The 26,442-nt window shown below is 41.1% G+C and overlaps 1 protein-coding gene across 2 annotated transcripts in view; it reads right to left on the reverse strand.

Moving 5' to 3' along the window:
* RPS6KC1 (ribosomal protein S6 kinase C1) overlaps positions 1-26,442 on the reverse strand; it is a 115,349-nt gene that overhangs the window by 64,653 nt on the left and 24,254 nt on the right. For both annotated transcript variants that reach the window (XM_060246898.1, XM_060246909.1), the window contains 4 exons: positions 26,309-26,365; positions 24,444-24,806; positions 5,878-5,999; positions 1,107-1,199 (listed from right to left, as the gene is read on the reverse strand). In XM_060246898.1, coding sequence (XP_060102881.1) covers positions 1,107-1,199; positions 5,878-5,999; positions 24,444-24,806; positions 26,309-26,365 — 635 coding nt within the window. The remainder of the gene's footprint in view (positions 1-1,106; positions 1,200-5,877; positions 6,000-24,443; positions 24,807-26,308; positions 26,366-26,442) is intronic.

Below are 26,442 nucleotides of genomic sequence, written 5' to 3' on the forward strand. Positions count from 1 at the left end.
GAAAGGCTCCTATCAGGCCCTCGAGCAACTCACTGCTTCCTTCTCCCTCTCGTTTCATTCTGCATCACAGCTTGCTTTACATGCTTGCTCAATCACACAGGATCTACAGAGCAAAGCCTCTATTTTCTCCGTTGGCTGACCAACACATGAAGCAACTTATGTACAAAAATTCACAATGCCCAGCCATTTCATGTTTTCCTCAGGGTCTTAGTCTCAAAGCATTGACCATGAGATTTCTGTAATGGATGTCAATAAAACAAAAGTAGGTCTGCAACTTACAGATACACACTTGAACAACACCTGAACAGCCTACTAAAGATTGCTACAGCACAGACACTCTCGAGATTTTGATGCAATAATTCAGAGCAAGAGGTGTCAGTTATCAGAGACTGTTAAATAAACAAAATATTGCAAGAATGCTAATGTTTTAAGCATATTTTAAGTTTTAAAAAATTCTTTAATTGTGTTTGTCTGTGTCCTTTATAAAGTTTATATCTCTGCTACCTGATATTACATTTTATGACACACATGGCCTGGACCAACAAGATCTCATTTGTGTCAGATCCATCCTTCATAGCAAATCAGTTTGACACCCCTGGCTTAGAGTGTGATTTTAAGCAAAGCTCAGTGACTTCAGTGGACTTAAGAAGAGAAACTATATTCAGGATAACTCACTATTAAGAACCTATTGTTATCTGCAATAACACTTGACAAGGTGCCCCCTTTCTTATGGGACATACCACCTAATTTCCTATCTCACATTATTCCAAAATGGCCATTCATCTGACTACCTTGGCAACTTAGTGGCACACTCTCTCTACAGAGCTGTAATCAGGACACTTATTTTTCAAAACTAGGTGCTTTCTCACAGAATGGCACCAAACACGTGCCTTATTTCCTTAGCTCAAATATATTTTGCATGACCTTACATGAATTGCTTAGATAAAAGCCTTTTTTTCCTTCTACTTTTGTTATTTTAAAGTGCAGATGCATTTGAGTCATTTTCCCCCTTTGTTTCATATCCTTAAGATCCGCAGCTTCAAAGACAGAATGTCAGCATGCAGTCGATTTATGACTGAACTCTTGAAGAGACACTGAAGAATTACCTTGTCAATCACCCCAAGAACTCTAAAGGCCTTCAGTTCCTCGGCAGGGCTCCTTAGGTTCCAAGAGGGCCTTGAACTTAGTGATCCTGGAGGCTAATGGAAGATATCAAAGATTACAACATCAATCAGGGTGGTACTTGAAGGAAGACTGCCTGCTGGAGCAAATGCCGGGCTGAAGGAAACTAAATTTATCATAAATCAGAGAGAGAAGATGAAAGAAGTTTGCTGTTTGTCCTTAATGCAAAAAAATGGAAAATAAAAAATGAAGTTGATAGTAAATAAATCGCAGGGATACTGAAAGCAAAAATATAGCAAAAGGAATATTAATATCTAAGAAATATTTAGACTATTTCCCAGCTCTTTGTACAGAGAAACTTGGAACCATTCCCAAACCCCCCACCCATACCCATTGCTCAGGTTTTGAAGGAAGAAAAATAAAAATAGAACAACAAAAAGTTTAAACAGGAAGTGTCCTGTGCAGTTCCTTAGGATACTTATACCAAAAATCCTTATACAAAGGGCAAAAAGAATAATGTGAACTTCAGAGTCATCTGACTTAAAAATAATAATAATAATGGCATGGTAGATTGTTGACTATAACTAAATTTAGAAGGGAGTATGTTCCATTCCTTAAAATGGAACTTGCTTCCAATGAGGTATGCTTGGGTCACAATTCATGATAAAAGCAAGTAGAATAGATCAATAGAACATGAATCCACCCTCTGATTATGGTAGGCATGCCACCCAACTGGGGATGCAGTTAATAATCACCAAATTCAAGATCGATTAGGGTTGCCAGGTCTTACTTCTGTTCCAGCAGGGGGCTCCCAGGCCCTCATCGAGATCTTCTGTCTGGAAGTGACATCGTTGTATTGCTGACATCGGGAAGCAATACTCTTAATTTTGAGGCAAAATTCTATGGGTTTTTTTGTCCTCAAAACCATAGAGTTTGGTCAAAATCTAAAGAATCAACCCCCCATACACACACAACATTGGCAACACAATGACGTCACTACTGGGTGATGTCATTGCACCGGCAATGCCAATGATGAAGAGGGCTATTTCCCCCTCTGGCCAGCAGGCTGGCAGTGGATTGGAGCCCTCAAAATTGGGGGAACCCCTGTCCCAATAAAGGGGATGGCAACCCTAGATCAAATATCCACATTTTATTAGAACTTGTTATCAGTTACAATTCAAGTGGAAGAGGGGGAATATATAATAATATATACGGAAACAGAAAGAAAGCATAACTAGCAGTATGATTTGCTAAAGCATGGGAAGCTCTAATGTTTTACAAATTGACAAAACATTCAGTACCAAGTATGGCTTCCATTCCTTGAAAATGCAAGAGGGAGGGAGGGGGGAAGGAAGGAAGGAAGGAAGGAAGGAAGGAAGGAAGGAAGGAAGGAAGGAAGGAAGGAAGGAAGGAAGGAAGGAAGGAAGGAAGGAAGGAAGGAAGGAAGGAAGGAAGGAAGGAAAATTACTTTGCAACACACGTTATAAAAACAGAAATATTGTGGCATTTCAAATACTAACAACATTTTATTCTAGCACCCTTGCTATTTTAGTCTGCAAGATACCACCAAACCTCTGCATATTTTTGCTAGCCCTTTAGGTTAAAAAATAGCACTGGATGATACACAAGATTCAAAAAATGACAGCATACAATCTTCTGAGCTATTTTTTTTTTCTCTTATCAGAATTGTATTGGCAAAAGTGGGAGAGAAGGCCCCTTTTGATCACTGAAAAGGCTATGTTTGTGATTATGGATCCATGTGAAGAAAAAGCTATGGGAGCTGCGGTGAACAGGAAAATTAGGCAGGATCAAGCAGAAAAGCTGGCAAAATGCAACCCAGCAAGTACACAACATGATTAATGGTTTAATGTAAAGGTGATAGAATAAAGTTAGAGTTCCATGGCACCTTTAAGAGCAATGAAGTTTTATTCAAGGTACTAGCTTTTGTGTGCACCTACACTTCGTTCAGATATAATGAAATGGAGGAAAACCATTCAAATGTATAGACAGAGGCTGAACAGCAAATTAGCATACAACATGATGAAGATATTTGAAGATATGCAGAGACAAAACAAGAATAACAAGTTAAGTGTATAGGATCAACAACTGTATGGATTTAATTAAGGGGGAACAACAGATAAAGCAATAAATATGTCAGAATAGGAGATAAATATGTAAGAGAATCCTTTCTAATTGTGGGAAGCAAACTGAGACTTCTTTGCAAACCTCCATTTGTCTCCGCTCATGTGTGAAGATAACGAACAGCATTTTTTCCTCTTTTGTTGGGATTATGTAGGGAAATACATTTCAATTTTCATTGCATTGCATTACGATCACTATAAGTTGTTCTAAATACTATACCAATATATTGTTCCATAGAGATGATATATCAGAAAAATCTATTCCTGTATATTGCATTGCATTACAAATGCTATTCCAATATATTATCCCTCACCCCTCAAAAGAAAATGAATGTATAAAATACAGAGGATGTATAGTCCTTGGTGAGAATGAGTTTAGCATACATAATGAGATAAGATACCAATTTCCCTTTCCATTCGGTTCCTGAAGTGCTTTTGCAATAGAACAGCTACTTTGAGGTCACCCATTTAACGTTCTGGGAAGTTAGTGTTCTACAGGTTTCTCAGTCTTGTGATTACTGATGTCAGATTTGTGTCCATTTATCCTTCCCACAGTTAGAAATTTCTCTTACACATCTATCTCCTGACTTGACACATTTATTGCTTCAGTTGCTGTTCCCACCTAATTAATTCCATACAGCTGTTGACCCTATAAATTGTTATTCCTCTTTTGTCTCTGCATATCGTAAAATATCTTCATCATGTTATATGCTAATTTGCTTTCAGCTTCTGTCTGTATGTTTGAATACTTTTCTTCCATTTCTTTATATCAGAGAAAGTGTGCGTGCACACAAAAGCTCATACCTTGAATAAAGCTTTGTTTCTCTTAAAGATGCCACTGGACTCTAACTTTATTCTGTTGCTTCAAACCAGCACAGCTACCCACCTGAATCTAGTGTAAAGGTGAGTTAAATATTCCCACATGTTAATTTGCAAGACAGAAGTAGTCAGACAGGCAGAAATTATTCAAAAAATTCTTCTGTTTTGAGAATATTCACTTGATTCAGGCCTGTTTGTGTTGCTGTTGTTTCCAGTTCAAATCAAGTAGCCCTTGAGACTTTACAGGCTGGGAAAGGCTATAATTCTCTCCCTGTCATCTTCAGACCTCAGACCAACTGCACTTTGTTAAATTTAGTACTCAGAATAAAATAAATGACTTAAAACCACAATATAAACAAAAGCATCATATCAGAGTATCTGTTCAGGATGTCATCTTGCCTGCCCCATTGTTTCCAGTTATTTACAAGGGTCAACACAGCCAATCATGGATCATGCAGTGATTTTGTTGCTATATAGTCAAATTTAGTTACATTATAGAATTCTTTATATAGATAGAATAATCTCCCAAATGCCTTTGCAGTGCACCCCTGAATTCTAAAGAGTTTGTCTAAAACAAATTCTCTGCAAGTGTGGTATTCATATACCTGGGCATGGAAAGGAAAATTGAGAGGGGGCTAACCCTATCCCCCATCTCAAAGGCTGAAGTCAAAAGCCCAGGGAACAGGTTGCGATTCTGACACTTTTTCTGGTTGCATTTTTCTCCTGAGCAAACCTGGGCAGTACAGCACACATGAAGAGTATTTTTTGCTTCTCCATCCCCAAGCCTCATGAGAAAATGGGGCATTTCCCAATCCCATTCCAAGTTATGGCTGTGCCACCTGGAAAGCTTAAGAAATCAGGGTGTGTGGAATTAATAGGATTGGGGTAAATGCTCCCCCCACACATACACACACATATTCAGCCCTTTTTCCCTTCTAATTGTATCGTAGGTTAACTCAGCAGCTTAGAAATTGTGTTCCAGAGAATGCTGGGGAACACTATGCATTGACCAGAAATTTATCAACCAGCAAGCAGCCACCTTAGGATACATGGTCTTATCTCAAAATCCTATCTGAGGACTACTGGAGAAGACATTTCTTTTTTCATTTTTTTTTCACCTGAAAACTCAGAAAGAAAAAAGTAATTGCTATTCAGTATGAGGATTAATTTTTTCCCCTTTCCGAATTCACAGCAACTAGCTGCCTTCAACTATTCTTAGGGTTGTTCAAAGTAAGATGAAAGACTCATTTGCCCTTTTGTGTCCTTCTGTGATACAAATGTAGACAGACAGGAAGTTTGGAACTTTTAATGTTTGCTACATGAGAGCAGTCATCCACAATCACACACAGTTTCGTGTGACTGCAGCAAAAGACTTCTAAGCTAAGAACAGAAAGGTCCTCGGGGAATTTTTTGTTGGGGAAGGGCAAAGGCAAGATTTGTTAAAGGCTATCTTCAGCCTGAATTCCAAGCACAAAAAAAGAATTCCAGTTTCATAAATGATTAGCTGTGGACCAAGCTAGATAGACATAAGGAAGCCTGTGATCTGACATCCATACTTTTTATAGAAAAAGTATCTGTGATTCTTTCATCATCGTAAGTATCCATGAGGTTGGGGCATGAGTTCAAATGGAAGTGCAGTGCTATGGAGATCTTTGATCCATATTTGTACATTCTTGCTTAATTTGCAAAATTCATTCAGCTTTTGTTACTCATCAGCTGCTTGAATTTCCTATTGGGGAAGCACATAGAGATACACAGAAAACCCCAGAAAGCTCTAATTATTTTGGGAACCTACCCCACAAACTGATCCATCTTCTGATGAGGGTCTACAATAAAGGCTGGAAATTTTTTCTGCTCTCATCAGATATTCTGAGGTTTTTCTCTTCACTGCTTCACGACGGGTTGGACTCGGTTCTCCTAAGTGGCATAACAGAATACTGTTACAAGCGATATTCAACCCTTTTTCCCTTCTAAGTGTATCGTAGGTTAAGTCAGTGGCTTAGAAAATGTGTTTCAGATAATGCTGTGGTACACTGGAAGCTTATTAAGGATTCCTAAATGGCAAATGTTCCTTGAGTTTGCCCATCCAACTATAGCTCATCCCTTTCAGATTGTGCTCACTAGGAGAGTACAGGGTAGAGCACAGATACACTCACAGTTCACATGGCATGATGGTGAGTTCCAACAAGCCTGACCAGTGCCCTACACAAATAGATCATCTGCCTTTAGAATATGCCCCTGAATCCTGCAGAATACTCCAGACAAGCCTACATGGAAAATGTTCCCCCAAACTAGACAGTGTGTGTAAATAAATGACTAAAGATAGTGCTGTAAAAATATTTTCACTTCTCCTCACATTCAAAGTAGTTTACAGTATAAAAAACAACACCAAATAAGCTTTATTATTAACCAATTACACTAAAACTAAATAGAATGAATCTTTGCAATGTTAATGTTATAAACAAAATAAGAACATAAGAGAAGCCATGTAGGATCAGGCCAACGGCCCATCAAGTCCAACACTCTGTGTCACACAGTGGCAAAAAATTTTATATACACACATACACTGTGGCTAATAGCCACTGATGGACCTGTGCTCCATATTTTTATCTAGACCCTTCTTGAAGGTGGCTATACTTGTGGCCGCCACCACCTCCTGTGGCAGTGAATTCCACATGTTAATCACCCTTTGGGTGAAGAAGTACTTCCTTTTATCCGTTTTAACCTGTCTGCTCAGCAATTTCATCAAATGCCCACGAGTTCTTGTATTGTGAGAAAGGGAGAAAAGTACTTCTTTCTCTACTTTCTCCATCCCATGCATTATCTTGTAAACCTCTATCATGTCACCCCGCAGTCGACGTTTCTCCAAGCTAAAGAGTCCCAAGCGTTTCAACCTTTCTTCATAGGGAAAGTGCTCCAGCCCTTTAATCATTCTAGTTGCCCTTCTCTGGACTTTCTTCAATGCTAAAGGGATATTATAACATTGGAGAAAGTCCAGAGAAGGGCAACTAGAATGATTATATGCAGTACAATAGGGTTGTCAACTCTGGCTTGAGAATTTCCTGGAGATTTTTTTGGTGGGGTGCAGAGTTTGGGGAGGTCAGTAAGTTCAAGGGTGATGTGACTACATGCAGTCCAGTCTCCAAAGTTATTTCCTCCAGAGGAACTGATCTCTGTAGTCTAGAGCTCTGTTGTACTTCTGGGGGACCTCTAGGACCCACCTTGAGTCCAGTAACCCTAAAGCAGTAACAATTTCATGGGGGGAAGAGAGCATAAAGAAACTAACCAATCCAAGAAAAAGCACAAAAAATTGTGATTAGGGAAGAAAACACAACTACAACTGAAACCACACCAAAATGAAATAACAGGTTCTTCATCTGGTACCCAGGCATTAGACAAATCTGAAGGACAGATAAAATAGAGATCAATACAATATATTTTACACACCTCAGAAGATAGAGGGTACCTAGAGAAAGGCCTCTCTGGAAGATCTTGATGAAAAACAACTTTGTACCAGAAGAAGACAGTTAAAGGGGTTACCTGGGCATTGAAACATCAACAGTATCACTTTGAAATGTGGCTACTGCCCAGAGACAAATTGGTAAACAATATAAGTCATCACCAACAAACCCACGATGATTCCCACATTTTTATAAAGCTAATGCCATTTTATCATAATAGTAAAATGCTCTCTACGGGCTAGATTCAAACTTAATTTTTCAGTGGCAGAATGGAACCTTCCAGCCTGCCGCCTCCCAGTGATCTCTGCCCTAGGGGATAAGGGGTTCTGAGGAAAATAGATATCTATTCCTAGCTATTCAGATGTAAATAAGTACAATTCTTCCAGCACTCAAGGCAGTCTTAAGCAAAAGACAGACAGAAAGACTACTGATAACTATAGCTTGTAACATCATTAAAACAAAGAAATGTCTCTCATTCTATTACTACATAAATATCAACCACTACATACAGACACAGACATTTTTTAAATGATTCCTAAATTTTGAAACACGAATATTAAGGAAGGAGTTGTGGAAGCAGAGCATCTGCTTTGCATGCAGAAGATTCAATGCTTGGCAGCTCCAGTTGAGAAGGATCAGAGAGTAGAGAAAGCTGAAGACATTTGCCTGAAACCCTGGGAAATTACTGCCAGTCAGAATAGCAAACATTGTCTCAATAGAAGACATACTCATGTTTGCTTCTGTTTTCAGGCATCACAAAAATTGTCCAGGATTATAAAAATCCATCTCTAATCAAACTTGGGACATTCCCTTTTGACATTTCTATCACACACATACACACACCACAGTGCAATAGTTTATTTTCAAGTAATATATTTGAATATTACATACAAAATACATAAAATACTTGCATTAAGAAGCCAAGGTTTTTAATTCCTAAATAAATTCATGTATAATTCCTATAGCTCAAGACAATCTTAATTGAAAAGGAGATCTATTGATAACTACTGTTTGTGATATAATGGAGACAAAGAAAATTCTCATTCTCCACATAAATATCATATACCACAGGCACAGAAATGTTTAATTGTTTTAAATTTTAAAATTCATACTTCCAACACATGAGATCTTCAACAGGACATGTAAGCCCATGAAGTGGCCCTAAATACACATCTTGAGATTTTCAAACTTGGAAAATTTAGAAAAAAGAAAAGAGGAACACAAGTGTTAACTGCATTGAAGCCCTTAATTATTCTCTATAATAGATCACGCAAGGTCATTCTGCTTCAAAAAAAAATTCATTTTCTATTCAGATGTTTTCCTAAATACCAGAAGATATTTGTCTTTCATTCGATAAAGACCAAAACTTTTCATGTAAATCAGATCTTTTTTTTAAAGAGCAATGTCATTTAAATGTTTAAAAACTATACTCCTCTGAAGGAAGATATAAAAAGTGTGATAATGCTGATGACAGACCTTCAAATAAAAACCCTTCGAGATTCCTCCTCTCTCTCTTTCTATCTCGCTCTCTCCCCATTTGCTATACAGCAGCTGTGCCTCGCACAAATTCACATGAATGAAAATATTTAGGCGAGAATCCACCCCCTTAGCTTGTTTTCCATATGACTTTCCTGTAATTATTTTGTAAACTGTTCGCACAACAATATATAAAAACATCTGCAAAAACAGGTAATTAATGTGTCAAGCTAAACTAATGCATTTTTATGGTGGCCATGCTTCGTCAACTGTAATTATAACTCTTTTTAAGCAAATGATGATGTGTTTGTTGCAATGTGAAAGTGCTTATTTTAGATGCTCTGTTCACCGTTACTGCAAACAGAATATTAAAAAAGGGGGGGAAACAACAACTCTGCAGCTACTACACTACAGGCTTCTATCCACATGGAACTGTTTGCCTCCTCTGCTGCAAGCAAACCTTATTCTGTTAAAGCAATAACAATTCTATTTGCATCAGCATCTGAATTAATCAGGATAAAATGAACTCTCCTTGACCACATAAGAGGAAGAATAAGGAGATAACTGTAGACCTCACTTTTCCCATTTCCAAGAGCTGCCTGACAATCTTGGTTCAGTTACTGTTGCAGTGGACACACACCAAAGGTCACGTGGCCCCCCAAAGTGCAGGTCCCTGGAGAGTTTAGGAGGCAGCTCATGGCCTTCACAATCTAGGTGTTACTGCAATAGCAGATCCTAGTTGCTATGCAAATGCCAAAGCGGTTCTGACTCTCGGAACAGTCATAATTTTATTTATTCTTATTTATTTATTAATTGGATTTATATCCTGCCCTCCCCGCCAAAGCAGGCTCAGGGCGGGTAATCACCTCGAGGACTGAATAAAGACCCCCAAGATCAGGGGTGGCCATACTGAAGCTCAGGAGCCACATGTGGCTCTTTCACACATATTATGTGGCCCTCAAAGCCCCCATTACCTCAACGGCCAGCTTTGGAGAGGACATTTGTCTCTTTAAACCACTTTTCTGCACCAAGCCAGCTGGAGGCTTGGAGAATGCATTTAAAGTTGCAGTCGCTTTCTTTCCACCTCTCCATTCCTCCTCCCTTCTATTTGCCTGCCTGCCTGCCTTCATTCCTTCTTTCCTGTCTTGCAGCTCTCAAGCATCTGACATTTATGTCTTGCGGCTCTCAAACATCTGATGATCAAAATAAATAGGGATGGGCACAGACCCAAACACTGAACAAAATCTGGCCCGGACTTTACCTTGTTCGAGTTTCAGATAGTTTGGTTCGAAAGTCACATGTTCAGACCAGGAAGTCTCCGAACTTTCAGCCTGGTTCGGAACCTCTTGTGCACTCTTGGCAAAGAAACTCCACCCATGGAGTTTTGCACTGAAAAGTGGGTATGGGTGGGATATTTCCAGTCATTGAGGGACCAATAGTGACAGTCTGAAGCTGACAGGTAAGTCTGATTTCCAATGACAGGCATCAATCTGACTTCCTCAGGATGTTGGGGGGGGCGGGGAATGTGTATAATCACTGGAGGCGCATTCCGGTCCTCTGTTTGCATCTGGTTTTTGCAAGTCTTGTTCTCCTTGCACATGAAAGAATGTCTTTTGGTGGATTGAGGGGGTGAGATTACTGGGGTGGGTGGAGAAACCTGTTGAATCTCCTGGCCTCTATACAAACTGTCAGAGTAAAAGCATCACCTCTCTCTTGTTTCTCCTTTCCTTGCACTCAGAGCTACATTTTTTCCCCCACCTTTTTCTTTACGGTGAGGAGTGGGAAACATGGATAGATTTTTTTAAAAAAAAAACAACCATGTTTTTGATTTTATTTGGGGGTGGACTGTTCACTTTTTTGGGTTCTGAAAAACGCCCTTTCTCTGCATGCTGGCTGTGGGGTCCCCTTTCTGCTCCTCCAAAAAGCACTTTGTTTCTTCCTGCATTGCTTGAGTCTCTGCCTGGGTGGTTTCCTCTCTCCTCTCCCACTCAGGCACCCAAACTATCCACAGATTTCTGGGGGGCTTGGCCAACTGCCCTCTTCCCTGGCTGTGGGGTACCCTTTTTGCTCCTCCAAAAAAGCATCCTTTCTCCTCTGCCACATATTTCCACACATTCCCTTAGCTAGTCCACCAGTGCCCCCTCCCTCAGCTGTGCAGTGAGTTCCGGTTGCCAGGCTTGATTGTCCCTGTCACCTTCCCAGATAGGATGGAAGGTTTGGCTCCAATCAGTCATCATGTCACCAGGGCTGGGTGGCTGGTCCCAGGAAGACACAGCCACCTGCAGCCATGTGGGTGGTTCCCGGGGAGGTACTCTGAGAGTCTGATGCTTGTAGCTTAACCAGGTCCACACTGTAGTGTCTCAAAATGGTGCAGGACAACTCCCCCCAAAACAGTTTCCCTGAGACACCTTGCTTGGTCTGCTGCTTGGATCCCCCCAAATCTGACATGCATGTAACATGTGAGCCATGTGGAGGATCACCCGAGGGAGGAATTATGTGCGTTGAAGGCCTGTAGCTCACCCAGGTCAGTTTTTGTCACTCCTGAACCAGCAGAGGTGACATCCCTTTGAAAAGCATTGCACGGAATGACCTTTTTTAGGGATCTGTAACTCAGCCCCCTGAAGTCCAATGTGGACCAAACTTGGTGGGTACATTGAAGAGAGTGATCTGGAGATAACCTGTCATTTTGGAACCTTGAAGCCCTGTGTGGGGCTTTTAAAAACTGGACCAGTTCGCAAGCTGTGGTTCGGTTCGCAAACTGCTCCGGGAACCGGTCCAGTTCTGTTCGTGAACTGAACCAGCATTTTCTGGTCTGTGCCTATCCCTGAAAATAAATATGAGAGTTCTGTGACAAAGATCTCTCTCTCGCTCTCTCTTCTGAAAGCTAATTAGCAGTCCAGCACTACTGCTCTGAAGATGGGGCTGCACGGGACTACTGATTGTCTGCTTAAAAACTGAGAGATCCTATAAATCTCTTTTCAATTTGTATTGGATGTTAAATGAACAGGAAATCTAGCCACAGATAGGTTTGGATGTGGTATTTCTATCTGAGGCTTCTCACTCTGGCTTGGATCCTATACTTCTGCTCTGGGTGTGCTCCTCTGGGAGTGCTGCTGGAACAGTCCCCACAGCAAAGTTCTCTTCCTCTGCACTAGGCACTTCCGCTGGTGCAATTGTTTCTGAATGAGCCCCAAAGCACCAAGCAGGAGAGGAAGCCGAGCCACTGTGCCCAGTATGCATGAAGTAAAGTATAGGCTTCAAGCCTGTGTGTACAAGCAAAGAGACATAAATGTACACCAATTCCTATAGAGGTGTTTTTTGCATATGAAAATGCAGTTATTCTGTGTAACATGTAAATAGTTAAATGAGCACTTATTTTAGAAATTTTATTACCCAATATGACTTGAAATTGTCAAGAACAGAGCATATATCACTGATACATTCCTGATATATGTATATATATTTGATCATTTCATCTATAGTAAGTAGTATGAAACAACTACTAAATTAAAAGTTGTATGTAAACACTGCTTGCAGATAAAACATTTATTTATGATTCTACCTACACAAACTTGTTTCCTTTAGGAAGTTCAGTAAAATTTATATTTCACCCCTTCTTAGTCTCTTAATTTATGGGGTACTAATGTTTAAAACTGCTCTAGAGCTAGCCAAAAAGCAATAGAGTGCAATAATTGAAACCAAGATGAGAATTGTGCTTTTGTAGATGTCAGCTACTTTCCTTGATATGCTTCAAAAGCAACTGAAATAATCAATTTGTTTTATCAATAAACAGCTCAGCTTGTTAATTTCTCAGCAAGGCTTTAGGGCTGGACAATAGCAAGCATGGGACAGGGCACCCTCAGCATGGAAATTATTTGTGCAGGAGAGGCCATTTGAGGAAAGTGGAATTGCTTGCTAATCAATAAATGCCAATCCTGTAATAAAGGCTGGCCACCTCAATTCTATTACAGGTTGTATCCCGCCCTGCAAAATTGTTCTGATCACTTGATATTAATTACAGCTCAGATACATCTTCATACAGATGGCAGGTGCCATTTCCCACTTCTCTCATAGAGCATTTCCATTATGGCACAGTGAATTAAACTTTCCCAAACCTGAAATCTCAACCCTAGAATAAAATAGCAGTAGAAAAATAACTGGTTAGATAATATCAACACTCATCATCAGAAAATTTCTGCAGATCCCATTCAGAACAAAATCAGCTTGGCAAAATCAAATTCTCATCTCATAGCTTTTGTTAGCTCGGTACACTATCATGATCATTAAGGCATCACAAAGCTTGATCTGAGCTTTCTTCACAGCCTAACAATGAATATTCAGTGCTCTCCGCAGTGCTTACAGAAAAGCAAATATCTACCTTTCTCATCTCAGGTTAAGACTCTCCATCCATCATGACTTAGATAAATGTCCTCCAGATTCATCTATACAGTGTTACAATTTTTTAATTTTAATACCTTTTAATTTTAATACCTTTAATACCTTTTAATAAACCTTTTAATACCAATGATTGTAGTGGAAATTAATGCTGTTCCTGAGGAGGTGTGAAATGAATGTCAGCCATGACTCCAGACTACACTCCTGGTAGACAAAGATCAATCAACAGCTTAATAAGCACACTTTCAACAAGTTCTGCCTTGTTAAGAAAACTTCCAAATCCACATGTGCATTTTTTAGGTTTTTCAAAACCGGAGAGTAGCAAAGACTTTATTTGTTGGCAAGGCCAAGCACAAACAGTGGGAATATGGCACTGTCTTCCCCATAAACACCTAAGCCATTTACATAACTCCTTTCTCCTTCTCCAAAATAAAATGTCTTCTCTTTTATTAATGGCTGATGTATTCAAGGTCTTTTTACAGTGGCCAGATTAAAGCCATCATTGCATTTTGAAAATCTGGGATTTTGATCAACAAACAGCCTCCTGGTTCCGACAAGAAACCAAAGCAGTGCCAGCAGTACTGTGTCTTCCAGAACAGGCACCACAGAAACAGGAGGAGATGGGTACCTCAGAACAGTGGGGGCAAAGGAGTGAGAAATGCAAGAGGGATTCTAGTCCTGGCTTCATTCTGTTCTGGAAGAGCTTTCCAGTTAGCTATGAGAGAGATGGCAAAGAATCAGAGTAGCGTAAGAGGAACTTGTTAGACAACAAAGAAGAACCTAGCAGACGCGTGATCCAGGGAAACCTACGACAGCAGCTTGAATTGTAAACATACGTTAGATACAAAGGCTGTAGAAAAAATATTTGTATTGCATGCCTTCTGGAAGATAATCAAGTGTCTGGTTTTCTTACATTTTTGCAAACTGCTTTTAATTACAAAAAAATTCTGTAAACTAAGAATTAAGAGAACAGAGTGTTTTGTATCTGACTTTAGACTCAGGGCTTCCTCACATTTTACTAACCCCTATGTGCAAGGTGCTGTCATGTAGGAAACAATATGCAGTGAGCAAAGAAATTAGCACATGGGACAATATTACACTTGATGTTTTCATATTTTGTGTGTGTGTGTATGTGTATGTGTGTATATATATATATATATAGTCCGTGTCTGTATATTCTGGGGACTGTGAAATTGGCATGTACACCACGTATTTATACATGGACTTTTTAAAAAGTCACATGGCACACAATTTGCATATAGGTTATATGCTTACAAATGTTGGGAAACTAAGAGTGGTGCGCAGCTAAAAGGGAGAACACATGCCTTTCACTGCATATGTTCAGTGGCCCTATAAATGACAGAGAAAGGAATTCACACAGGCACTCCCAGCACTCACGGTGGTGAATTACACATGTAAAACAGCCATGGGAGACTGTGCTATGGGTGCTTCTTAAAATGCAATTCACCACCTATTCCCAAATCACATTTTGAAGGGCTTTCAGCTGGTACCAAGTTGTGGTCCTAACAACACACATTTCCTATACAATATGTGTTCACACAGAGAGACCTGGTTAGATGTAACACAAAAATGTGCTTTGCACTCTGTGAATGAGCCCTGTGGTTACACAATCCCTTCATCTCTGCTCTCCCCATTCCTAGCCCACTTTACTACAAACCACCACTGAGTTTACATTTCAAACAGCCAACTATGGGCTGAGCTTCCCTTAGACAGCAGGAATGCAAACTATATACTGGTTGCAGCTTGCCCATAAGGCAGCTGGGGGGACTGATCCTGCCCTATAGCCGCAGATTCCCTGATGCCTTTGTGGCCCTGCCTCCTCCAGGACTCAGGGAGCAGCCAGCCAGCTCAGGGCAGCAGCTAGCTGGCTAGGTGGCTGCCACCATATGTGCTTGCACTCTCCAAGATGAGGGGAAGCATTCAGCTCTGTGGCATCTGCCTTACACAAGGAAAAGGTTGCCCCTTGCTTGAGTCTAACGTGGCTCAGGTGGGGGTGGGGTGGTGGCAGTGTTTCAGGGATCCATCTTGGACCTTCACCTAGAGCCCCAGAAGCACCTCCTCAATCCCATCTAGGTGAGAATGGAAGGAGGGAAGTATATGAGCACAGGGCTAATTCGTGTAGTACCAGCCACAGTTTGTCGTTATGTATAAACCAAGATACAGAGTCAGACTGTAAGACAAGCAGTAATTGTAGTACTTTGGACCTTTACTGCACTTACTTAAACTTTCTTATAGTCTTGCATTCTGAGGGGACAGGCCATGGCCCAGTAGTAGAGCATCAGCACTGCATGCATAAGCTCTGGCATCTCCAGCTAAAAAAATTGGGCAGTAGGTCATGGGAAAGACTTCTACTTTAGCCACTGGAGAGCTGCTGCCAATCCAAGAATACAATACAGACAATACTTGATAGACCAATGGTCTGACTCAGAGTAGGCAGCTTCATGTATTCATGCAAGTCCCACTTAAGTGGAGAAAGCTACATCCAAAGCATGCTCACTTAGAAGTAAGTGCCACTGAAATCATCCTATTGTCCATGAGCAGACAGGGCACATTCTCAGAATGCTGTTAGACACAGGAGGAGACTGGTCTTCATTATGCAAAAATAATACAACCAGCCAACATATGAACAGATAAAAATAAATGCTAAACAAACTCTCATTCTTTTAGTACAGTGGTTTTACTCTGTGTTCCAGGAAGCCCTCAAACTTATTAGGCATTCCTTACTCAGAACAGCCTCTAATTACTTCTATGAAACATAGCTTCCACATTTCTACTTTTCTTTCCCTACAATGTGCAGCAACAAAAGGAGAAGAGTGCTTGTATCAGGGGAAACTGCAACCAGAGCTCTGTGTGAGTAGAGTACCTGCCCTGAAACATTCCCCCCAGAATCCTCTACAACAGGGGTGGCCAACGGTAGCTCTCCAGATGTTTTTTGCCTACAACTCCCATCAGCCTCAGCCAGCATGGCCAATGGCTGGGGCTGATGGGAGTTGTAGGCAAAAAATATCTGGAGAGCTACCGTTGGCCACCCCTGCTCTACAAGAAACAGATTCCACTGCAGATAAATCAAGGCACAAAGCTCCCTAAAAGACAGGTTATTTGAAAATCACTGATTTAGCTATAACCAAATTATTCTTACACCTCTCTCTTGGTTCATTTTCAACTCAATGGTAAAGACAGGGAAGAACAATGGAGTTGTGTGGGACACAGTTCATCCAAGGACTGCTATAAGGGTCAATTAAGAAGGGGACTGTTCAGTAAATCAGAGGGCAATCAATGGGCCTGGAGGGGGTGTCCTGACCTCAGACTGCTCTGCCGGCTGATTAAAGACAGGAGTGACAGGATCAGCTTTCCACAAAGTTCACAGCATGCCCAGCCACTGAAGCTAAAAGCATAGAGGAGTCAATCCGGTTCTGCTGCTGCATCAAGTGGAAGGAGGTACACAGTGAAACCTAAGTAACATACAAGGGTAGGGACTAAAGTGAATTCAATACAAACAACACACTTACCTACACAGAACAAAGTTTGAGTCCAGTGGCACCTTTAAAACCAACAAAATTTTATTCTGGCCATAAGCTTTCATGTGGATGCACACTTCTACACAAGCAACTCTTTTAAAGCATTCAAGAGTTTTAACCTCCTGCTGAGAACCTATCCTATGATGTCCTAAAAGAGAAGAGGGGCAGCAGCTAGAGTATTAAGGAAACCTAAAAAAACCCAAAAAACCCACAGGTTCAGATTCTTGATAAATTAAGACAAAATCACTCAGCCTAATCCAGATCATAAGGAGACAGAGGCCCATTACGGAAAGAGGCACTGGTAATACTCTAACCCACATCCTCCTTGTAATATACAGTGAAAGCTCTACATGCATTGGGTTGAATCCAGCTAACTTTTTCATCCAGTCACACTTAATTCCACTCCTTATTGTAGCCCCTGCCCACCAGGTTACATGAATCCAAGCACAGCATTTGGAGGGGAGGGGGTCCAAAGGAGACTCTTCACCTTTTTCCTTTTGAGCCTGGAAAAGCTAGCTGTATTCAACCCACTGTGTTACTATTTCCTTTCCCCCTCCCCACTGATTTATTGCCAATGGGAGAGTACAGGCAGGAAAGCACAAAGATAATGACATAATTTGGGTCTAAAATGGCTCTCTAATTCCTTGGAGGACTGGGATTAAAGCATCACTCATTAATCAATGAGATGTTATAAACAGCAGCTACTCACCTGATTGCCTTTGATGATTAAAATCACTTCTAGGTGACAAAAAGGGGAGGGGAGTTTTACAGAAGTTGGTTGCCCACCTTGTTTTTTGTTGGCCCCAGATAATTAACTTGTGCATGGTGAAGCAAGCTAATCAAAAATTGTCCACTAGTAACTTTTGCAGCTTCATCTGCAGTGTTAAAGTAACAGGTTTCACTCCAAAAAAACCCATTCTAGCAGGCAAGACAGTCTTTTCTGATCTTGCTGTGCATCTAGTACAAGTAGACAGAAAATATACCTCACTCAAGATGGTATTGATGTGCATCATGCTTACACTTATACTGGACATCTGATCATCCAGAAGAGTGGTAGGAACAAAAGCCAGCAGCACAATCTACATGTCTAGCATCCCACAATGAGGGAGAGGTATCCCAGGATAACAAAAGTTCCTTCTAATGAGAAAAGCACATGGGTCTCCCCAGAATCTGGAAACAATGCCACATGGGTCTCAGTCTGAGGAGCAGCACAATCTGATACTCTTATGCCATTCCCCACATGCATGGCAGTGTTGTACAGAACAAGAAGAAGTCTACCTGTGTTGGTCCTTAGCAAACATACATTTTTTAAAAAAGCTATCATGCTTTAGATTTGTATTTTTCAAAAACAAAATTATGAAAGTCTTTACCTGTCCTGTGCGTTGGAGCTGGAACAGGTTTTAAATATTTTTAAAACTCTATTGGGTCAATTTTCATATTAAGGCAAAATTTCATTTGTCTGGCCCTACTTTCCAATTACAAAACTGGACACTGCTCTTTTACTTGGATTCTACACAAAGAAGAAGATTTGGATCAAAATGTTTCTTGTTCCGATGCCCTGGGCAGCCATCAGACAGCAGATTCTGAGCCTCCAAATCAGAAGCTGGCATATGACCCCTTTCTCCCTGAAGTGATAAGCAGATCAGTTTTCTTGGAAAGACTTGTGAGCAGGAAACATTCTCCGATAACCAAAAGTAATTTTCCTTGAGTCACAAGAGACTGTATTACGCCTTGGAAGACCTAACTATCTTCAGTAATCTGGCATAATGATCAACATTGGTTGGAACCCCCAAGCTTTGGACAAAACATTAAATCAAAAGAAATAGGAATGGGTTTTGTTTGTTTTTAGTTTATTTATTTTGATTGGAGATTGTGTAAAATCTAAAAGATACAGTTCAACAGGAGGTTCCAAAGCCACCACAAGATTTTTTTTTTCCAGTGACAGGCACTGTCGATATGATGAAGATGCTTTTTCCAATGGGCTTTTTCCAGTCAGTGTGCATTCATTTCCCATTTTATGGCACACAGACAATGCATTTTAGCCCAGATGGCTGTACTGTTAATGAAAAATACCGCATTTTCCACTGAAAGCACTTTCTACCTGGGAAAAACTGGCACTCATCCTGGACAATGTGCTTTCATGGCCTTCATGAATACTATGTGGACTGTGGCTATGGAGAACCACTGCAGAGTAGTGAAATGGGGGAGAAGCAAGTTCAAATTCCTGTTCTGATGTGAAGCTTAACCCTGGGACAGTCACCTTCCCTTAGCCTATCATCCTATGTGGAAAGAAGAATTGAGTACACCAACCCAAGGCGTCATAAATTGAGCTTCAGGATTAAAGTGTACTATCATTTTATTTACGTATCTTTACCAGTCGTATCTTTATGTATCTTTTCTTCCCAATTGGGTCTTTAAGTGACTTACAAAATACATTTTAATAGAGAAAAAATTGGGGGGAAATCACAAATCTACACCCAGTGTTAGTCTTTTCAAATGTCTGTTCTGTGTTTAAAATACGGTATTTCTTTTGTGAACTAGAATGCTGTAGCAGCTAGAGTGCCAACAAAGATCTAGGAGTTAAAGATAAAGGTAGTCCCCTGTGCAAGCACCAATCATTCCCAACTCTGGGGTGACGACGCTTGATGACGTTTTCACGGCAGACTTTCTACAGGGTGGTTTGCCATTGCCTTCCCCAGTTATCTACACTTTCCCCCAGCAAGCTGGGTACTCATTTTACCGACCTCGGAAGGATGGAAGGCTGAGTCAACCTCAAGCTGGCTACCTGAACCCAGCTTCCGCTGGGATCGGACTCAGGTCATGAACAGAGCTTAAGACTGCAGTACTGCAGCTTTACCACTCTGCACCTCGGGGTTCACAGGTTGAAATCCCTACTCCGCTATGGAAGCTCCCTGGGTGACCTTAGGTCAGTGACACACTCTCAGCCTAAATAACTTCACAAGGTTATTGTTGTAAGGAAAGACCAGAGGAGGTAAGAACAATACTGAAAGCCACTCTGAGTCCCAATTAGGGAGAAAATTGCAGCATATATGCATTACAGTATACAGAAATGTCACATTAACATAGCAGAACAGTTAAGAATGCAATTAACATTTTTAAACAACTGCAAAAAGACACCAACATCCGATACTGATCAGGGATACATTCAGTCCTGCACAATCAATTTGTCCAAACAGTCATTTATTCCAACATTAATATTAAGAACTTTACTTTTTAGACTGCCAGTCCAGTGGAGATTATTCTGTTTCTTACCCACTTTGCTTGCTCCAGTGCTGGGATAGAAAGAGTAACTATTTCTTAATACAGTCGTTTTCTAACTGTGATCTGGGGAACTCTGCAGCCACACTGAACTGGCCAGTGTTCCACTTTAATGTGCCGGGGTTTTGTTGGGAGACAAGCCCCTACAGAAAAAGGCCCTGAAGGCAGGAAGTTGAAAAACCTAGCCATAATACCCTGCCCTGAACTAAAGAATTTACAGTGCAGTCCTAAACACTTTCACCTATTAAGCTCTGCTTAAGGCTGCAGTATTACAGGATGATGTCTTAGAAAAAGGTATTCTACCCAGGGGTATAGAAACAATCATATTCTTTTACAGCCCTGACCTGGATAGCCCAGGCAAGCCCAAACTCTTCTGATCTAGGAAGCTAAGTAGGGTTGACTTGGGCAAGTACTTGGATGGGAGTCCTCCTTGGAATACCTGAAGTTAGGAGGCAGAGGAAGGCTTTATTCAGCCATCTCCCCGAATATCCTCCAGGCCCCCAGTAGGGGTCAGTCACCAGAGGTCACCATGACTTCCAGGTGCACACACACATGAATACATGCACATAAAAAATACAAAAATACCCCCCAAAAATCATATTATTTTACAGATGTATTCACATTCAAAGCATCTGTTGGGAGGGAGTTTACTGCTGCATCATATGGCAATATTGCTTTCTTTGAAAAATGGCAATAGTTATACACACAAATATGCATATGCAACATACACAGTACTAGCTATCTGATGAAGGGAGCTTTGACTCTCAAAAGCTTATGCTCCCAAAATCTTGTTGGTCTGCTGGGCTCAAATCCAGCTGTTCTAGCATAGGCCCCCCAAAACTAGTACTACCTGTGTTTCTCAAAATTAAGTGATGATAACTCACCTTCAAATATTTTTCATATCCAATAAATAGATCACTGACACAAAGGCTGACAGGATCCGATAAAGAACAGGGCTGTGGATCTCACATTTGTTCACTCTTTAAAGATCCAGGAGCTGACAGTGCTTGTCCCACAACAACTGATGGAAGGTTCCCAGCATGCTCAAACAAACCCTGTCAACAACCTACAGTTGCCCTAAGAGGAAGATGCTCTTCGAGCTCTCAAGAAATAACCAGATGCTAGGGTATATAATTTTAAAACTGAAATTATATAGTGTCAGTGTGATGAAAAATATAATGCCAAATGAATACCCTACTGAAGGAGGTATAAGTCAAACTAGTTTCCAACCAAAGACAGTCACTGCGAATCTGCCCTTTCTAATGCATCCCTCTATCCCTATGCTTCATTGCACACATCACCATCAGGAGGTTCTTCCAAGAGAACATGAAAATTGGCCCTCTTGAATTAACAGCTTTAAAACTTGTGAGGGGTTTTCCTTGAGGATATTACTACTAGGTCAATTAGCATTCACAGGTATCAACACTGGAACAGAAGGAGGATACTAATGGAGGGGAAAGGGTTTTACCCAGCAAACCTAGAAAACAAAGCGCACCATGGGAAAATATCAGAATTCATTTAGAGCAAAGACGCAAATCTGCTAGTGTTTCTTTTGCTTTCTCACTGTCTAGATCCCAACTGATGCAGAAGCACCTCAAAAGCTACTTCCTTGGTGCCACCAAGTGGTGATAATGTGCATCAGCACTTTACATTCATTGCAAACTGGACCCCCCATTTTAAATCCAGTTGGGCAACCGTGTTGGTCTGAATCAGTAGAACAAAGTTTGAATTCAGTGGCACCTTTAAAACCAACAACGTTTAAGCTTTTGTGTGCTAGCACACTTCTTCAGATACAGTGAAACAGAATTTCCTCAACTAACTGCAACAGGAGGAGGATACTAATGGAGGAAAAAGGGGAAAGGGTTTTACCCAACAAACCTAGAAAACAAAGCACACCATGGAAAAATATCAGAACTCATTTAGAGCAAAAACACAAATCAGGGAATGTTTCTGTGTGCTTTTGAGTGCAAGCACACTTCTTCAGACACGGTGAAACAGAATCTCCTCAACCAATACATAAATTTTAAAGTTATCAGCACTTATTATTCCATTCTTCCTCAGGTAAAAGCCATAAAGTAGTAGTATAAGGAGAAAGAGGAGATTCTTGACCATCTTTAGAGAGAAGTGGGGAGAAAGGGAGGGAACAAGAATATAGAGGAACGTTGAAAGACTTTTTCTCCTGAAACAAGCACACTAGAAATGTTATGGATGAATACATCTGAAGACTCATAGGACAAATCTAGAGCACACAGGGGGACCCTAATTACTATTAATGCAAGTTGTAGCTTCATATTATTAATACAAGAAGAACAGTGAAATTTTCCTTGCAGCAACGTTGTTTTAATATATTTCAACTGTACTGTTCTGAACTGCTCATTCATAAGATCTGCAGCCATAAGATCTGCTCATTCATAAGATCTGCACATATGTTGCACCAACTTCCTTCTTTGGGGCTTCTCAGGTCCCATAGATGTAGGTATAAATAAAATAAGTTTCAGCAGGGTCTCAACTACCGAGACGGTAAGAGAAGAGTTGTAAAGTACAGTGAATGTGCTAGGAAACAGGTTCTCCAAACTGTGAAGACTCCATCTTGAAGCATATCTTATGTTGGCTTAGAGCAATATCAAGAGTGCCCAGACCTAGAAATTCTGATGAGGTGTGGAGGAGGAAGCTCTCTTGGACATACCACTAAGGCAGCATCCAGTCATTTCTTCACAGGCAAGTGTGATGAGGGAAAGCACCTACCCTCTTTTGACCAGGTGCACATCTTTCTCCTGTGGCGTAAACTCAGGAAGAAGCTACTCTTGCTCTTTACAGCAAAACCTCCTGTGCACCATTTTAATTGGCTGGTACCATGAGACAGCAGCAGCCCACTCTTACCTGCCCCCATCCCAAATCTGCCCAAACCAGTTTTCCAATAGCATAAAAACAAAACCCATTTTTAAAAGGAGGGGATGAATACATATTTAATTGAAGAAATATATTACAGAATTGTAAACACGGTAAAAGAAAGCTTCCTTGAAATGTGAAGGAGAGGCAGAACAGGCTACTGAGCACTGGACTCAATGGCCAATATATCTGTCCAATAAGGAGATAGCCAGGGGGTGCAACAGGAACTCTGGATCTATGTGTGTCAATAGACCCCCTTAGGGATCATGTTGCCATAGTAATTTCACAACAATGTCAATAATTAGTTCCACCTACAGCTATTGGCTATGGCAGCTAAGCAGAACCGCCATGTAGACAGCTAGGACACCTCTGAATATCAGATGCTTAGGGACAAACCTAGCAGGGCATGTCCCATCTTCTGTGAACTGTTTGTGAACCCCAGCAGCATCTCACTGGCTACTGTATGAGACAGAATGGGATGAATCCTTGGTTCAGCCTAGCAGGGCTTCTTTATGTATTTTAGTGGTGTTTCCTCCCTGTGTCAACCCCAATCATCTGTGAGTGCTCTTAAACTATAATTAAATTAAAGGCATGCATAAACTTATAGGAAGTTGCTAAGCAAAAAAGCTGCAGATTCTAAGTTGGATTTCATATGACGAAAAAGGACCAACAAATATATTCTATAATACCTAAAACACCTGAATTTCTCCAAGCTCACCTACCACAGCATAAATCCATTATGGGGAATTAGCTATGCAGCCAGGAGTGGTCTTGGCCATGGGAGATCCAGGGCAGCAGAGCTGGGATCGGTGGGCTCTCTACTTCCATGCCCCCCCAAGGAGGGAGAAATGAGCAGACAGTTTGTACCCAACAATCCCTTCCATGGCTGGGGCAGCAAACAGCTGGCACAGGCATCCCCTCAGGGGCTCAGGCAGCAACTAGTAGTCTCAGAAGCCACATCACATGCTTGAGGGGAATGAGCAGTAGCCAGCTGGCCATCTTAGAAGCTGCCTCTTGCATATGCCTGCCTACCTCCTCAGGGGTTCAGGCTGCCCACCCACCCACTTTGCTTGAGCCTGGGTGACCCAGGCAAGGGGGGGCAGCGATTCTGGGGTCCTGTCTGGGGACTTCTGCTCAGGGCCACTGAATTACTATAAGAGCATCCCTGTTTGCAGCACAAAGGGTAATTTCAATAGAGGGATGGGCGCATATTTGCAAGCAGGGGAGAATACTAAATGTTCCCAAAAGTTGCTTACAGTTCTCCATAAAAATGTTTTAATTAATTGTGAACAAATTTTCGATTCAGCCATAATTAAACCTACCTTGAACTCCTTCCAAAAGCAGATCAACCCCTTTCCTATAAAAGCCATAAGCTGCCTCATAATCTTCCTCTTCCTCCTTCTTCAAAGCCAATTTGATCAGCTCCCCAGCTTTCTCCAAGTAGTCTCGCCTGCCAAGTTTGGCCTTTAAGCTCCCAGTAAAGAGGCCACGGCTCTCCCTCTCACCATCGGGTTTGCTCCACTCGTGATCTGAAGCAGCAGAGGCTTGTGCTGAAGGTTCAGCAGCAAAGCTGAGAGCAAAAGATCTACTTGGAGAATTCTGATTAGATGCCATTCCATAATCTAATTCAGCAAGAGAGTCCACATCAACGGTCAAAGAGATCAGGTCGCTGTCACTGGAGAAACCTGCAGCACAACAGAAAGATAAGCTCAGAAAGGACCCAGAAGATCAGCAGATCCAGCCTGCTTCTCCAAAGCAGTAAAGCATCTCAGCAGCAGTGCTTATCAGAAGTACAGGCCAATTAAGAAGTAGGCAGCCTTAATTACAAGAACTGTGGCCAGGAAGTGAACCAGTTCAGATCTTGTCTCTGCCATGAACTCACTGCAGGGTTTTAAGCAAGTCACTTTCTTTTCAGTCCCACTTCTACAATGCAGGAGCAAATCACTGAACCTACTTCACAGAGTGATTCTATTTAAAGAACCATCTCTTCCATAATGGGCCCATGAAACACATCAGATTCTAGTTCACCACTGCTTGGGCCCAGTCATTCTTGGAGGCAGGCCACAGCTTTATGGAAAACCCTTCTTGAAGATGCGTGGGAGGCTCCTTCATTAGCATTCTTCCAGAAAAGATGCAAAGCAGTCCTTTTTAGTCAAGTGTCTGGCAGATGATTAATCTGGGTTATAAATGGTGAGCCCTGGCCTGGATGACCCAGGCTAGCTTGATCTCATCAGATCTCCCAAGGGAAGCAGAGTCAGCCCTGGCTGGTATTTGAATGGGAGACCACCAAGGAAGTCCAGGGCTACTAAGCAGAGGCAGGCCATGGCAAGCTACCTCTGAATGTCTTTTGCCTTGGAAATCCTATAGGGATGCCATACGTTGGCTGCCACTTGAGGGCACTTTACAAACACACACACACAATGAGGGTAAGTTGACTATTTTGGCTTTAAATGTCCATTGCCTTTGTTAAGCTATCTTGAAGAACCACAGTTGGTGGGAAAGGCAACATAGAAATATTATAATAAAATAAATTCATTTTAAAATACCCCAGTTCCATTTTACCATTATTAATGCTCAAAAAGGCTTACACTATTTTAAAAAATTTTTGACAAAAATCACGTCAGAATCATTGAGATGATGTGCCCACTTAGAACACTCTATGCACATGCCACATTTTAGTATTTTGATTCTAGAAATACAAGATAAATAACCACTTATCAGAGTATTCAAACCACAAAGCAACAGCTTGAAAAACCCATAGGTACCTGGCACTACAGGAGATATCTCATATTAAAGGAGGGATCCCATATTATCATTATTAAATTAAGAAAATAAGGTAAGCAACCTGCCACACCATTACTCTTGAGCTTGGTCAAAATTTACAGCCATATCAAGAGTTCTTCAAAACACTGCTTATTGGATTGGCTCTCACTCATGGTCTAATCCCCACAATGCTAAGATTTCATGGACTGATACCTGCCTCCATCTAACACACCTTCCATTCATGCTCTTGTCAATTACAAGACTGGCTCTGCAGATGTGCTTACAGCCAAAAGAAACTCTTATGTACACAGCGCCACCCCAAGTTTTCAGCTCACCGTAGACAGGGAACATGTAGGAATTGAGATTCAAGTTGGGAGGAAAGAAATATTCAAGCACTGCCAAATTAATGATAAATCGTTCTTACCTCCACATTCTGACTGGCTAAGTGCTACATCATCAATGCCACTGACATCTTTGCGAGCTTTTTTAAAGGGAAGACACAGAAAGAGATTTAGTAATTTTTTTGAAAGCACAATACAAATTATCAAGTAAAATAAA

This window comes from Heteronotia binoei, chromosome 1 (assembly GCF_032191835.1).
Source record: "Heteronotia binoei isolate CCM8104 ecotype False Entrance Well chromosome 1, APGP_CSIRO_Hbin_v1, whole genome shotgun sequence".
Lineage (NCBI taxonomy): Eukaryota > Metazoa > Chordata > Lepidosauria > Squamata > Gekkonidae > Heteronotia > Heteronotia binoei.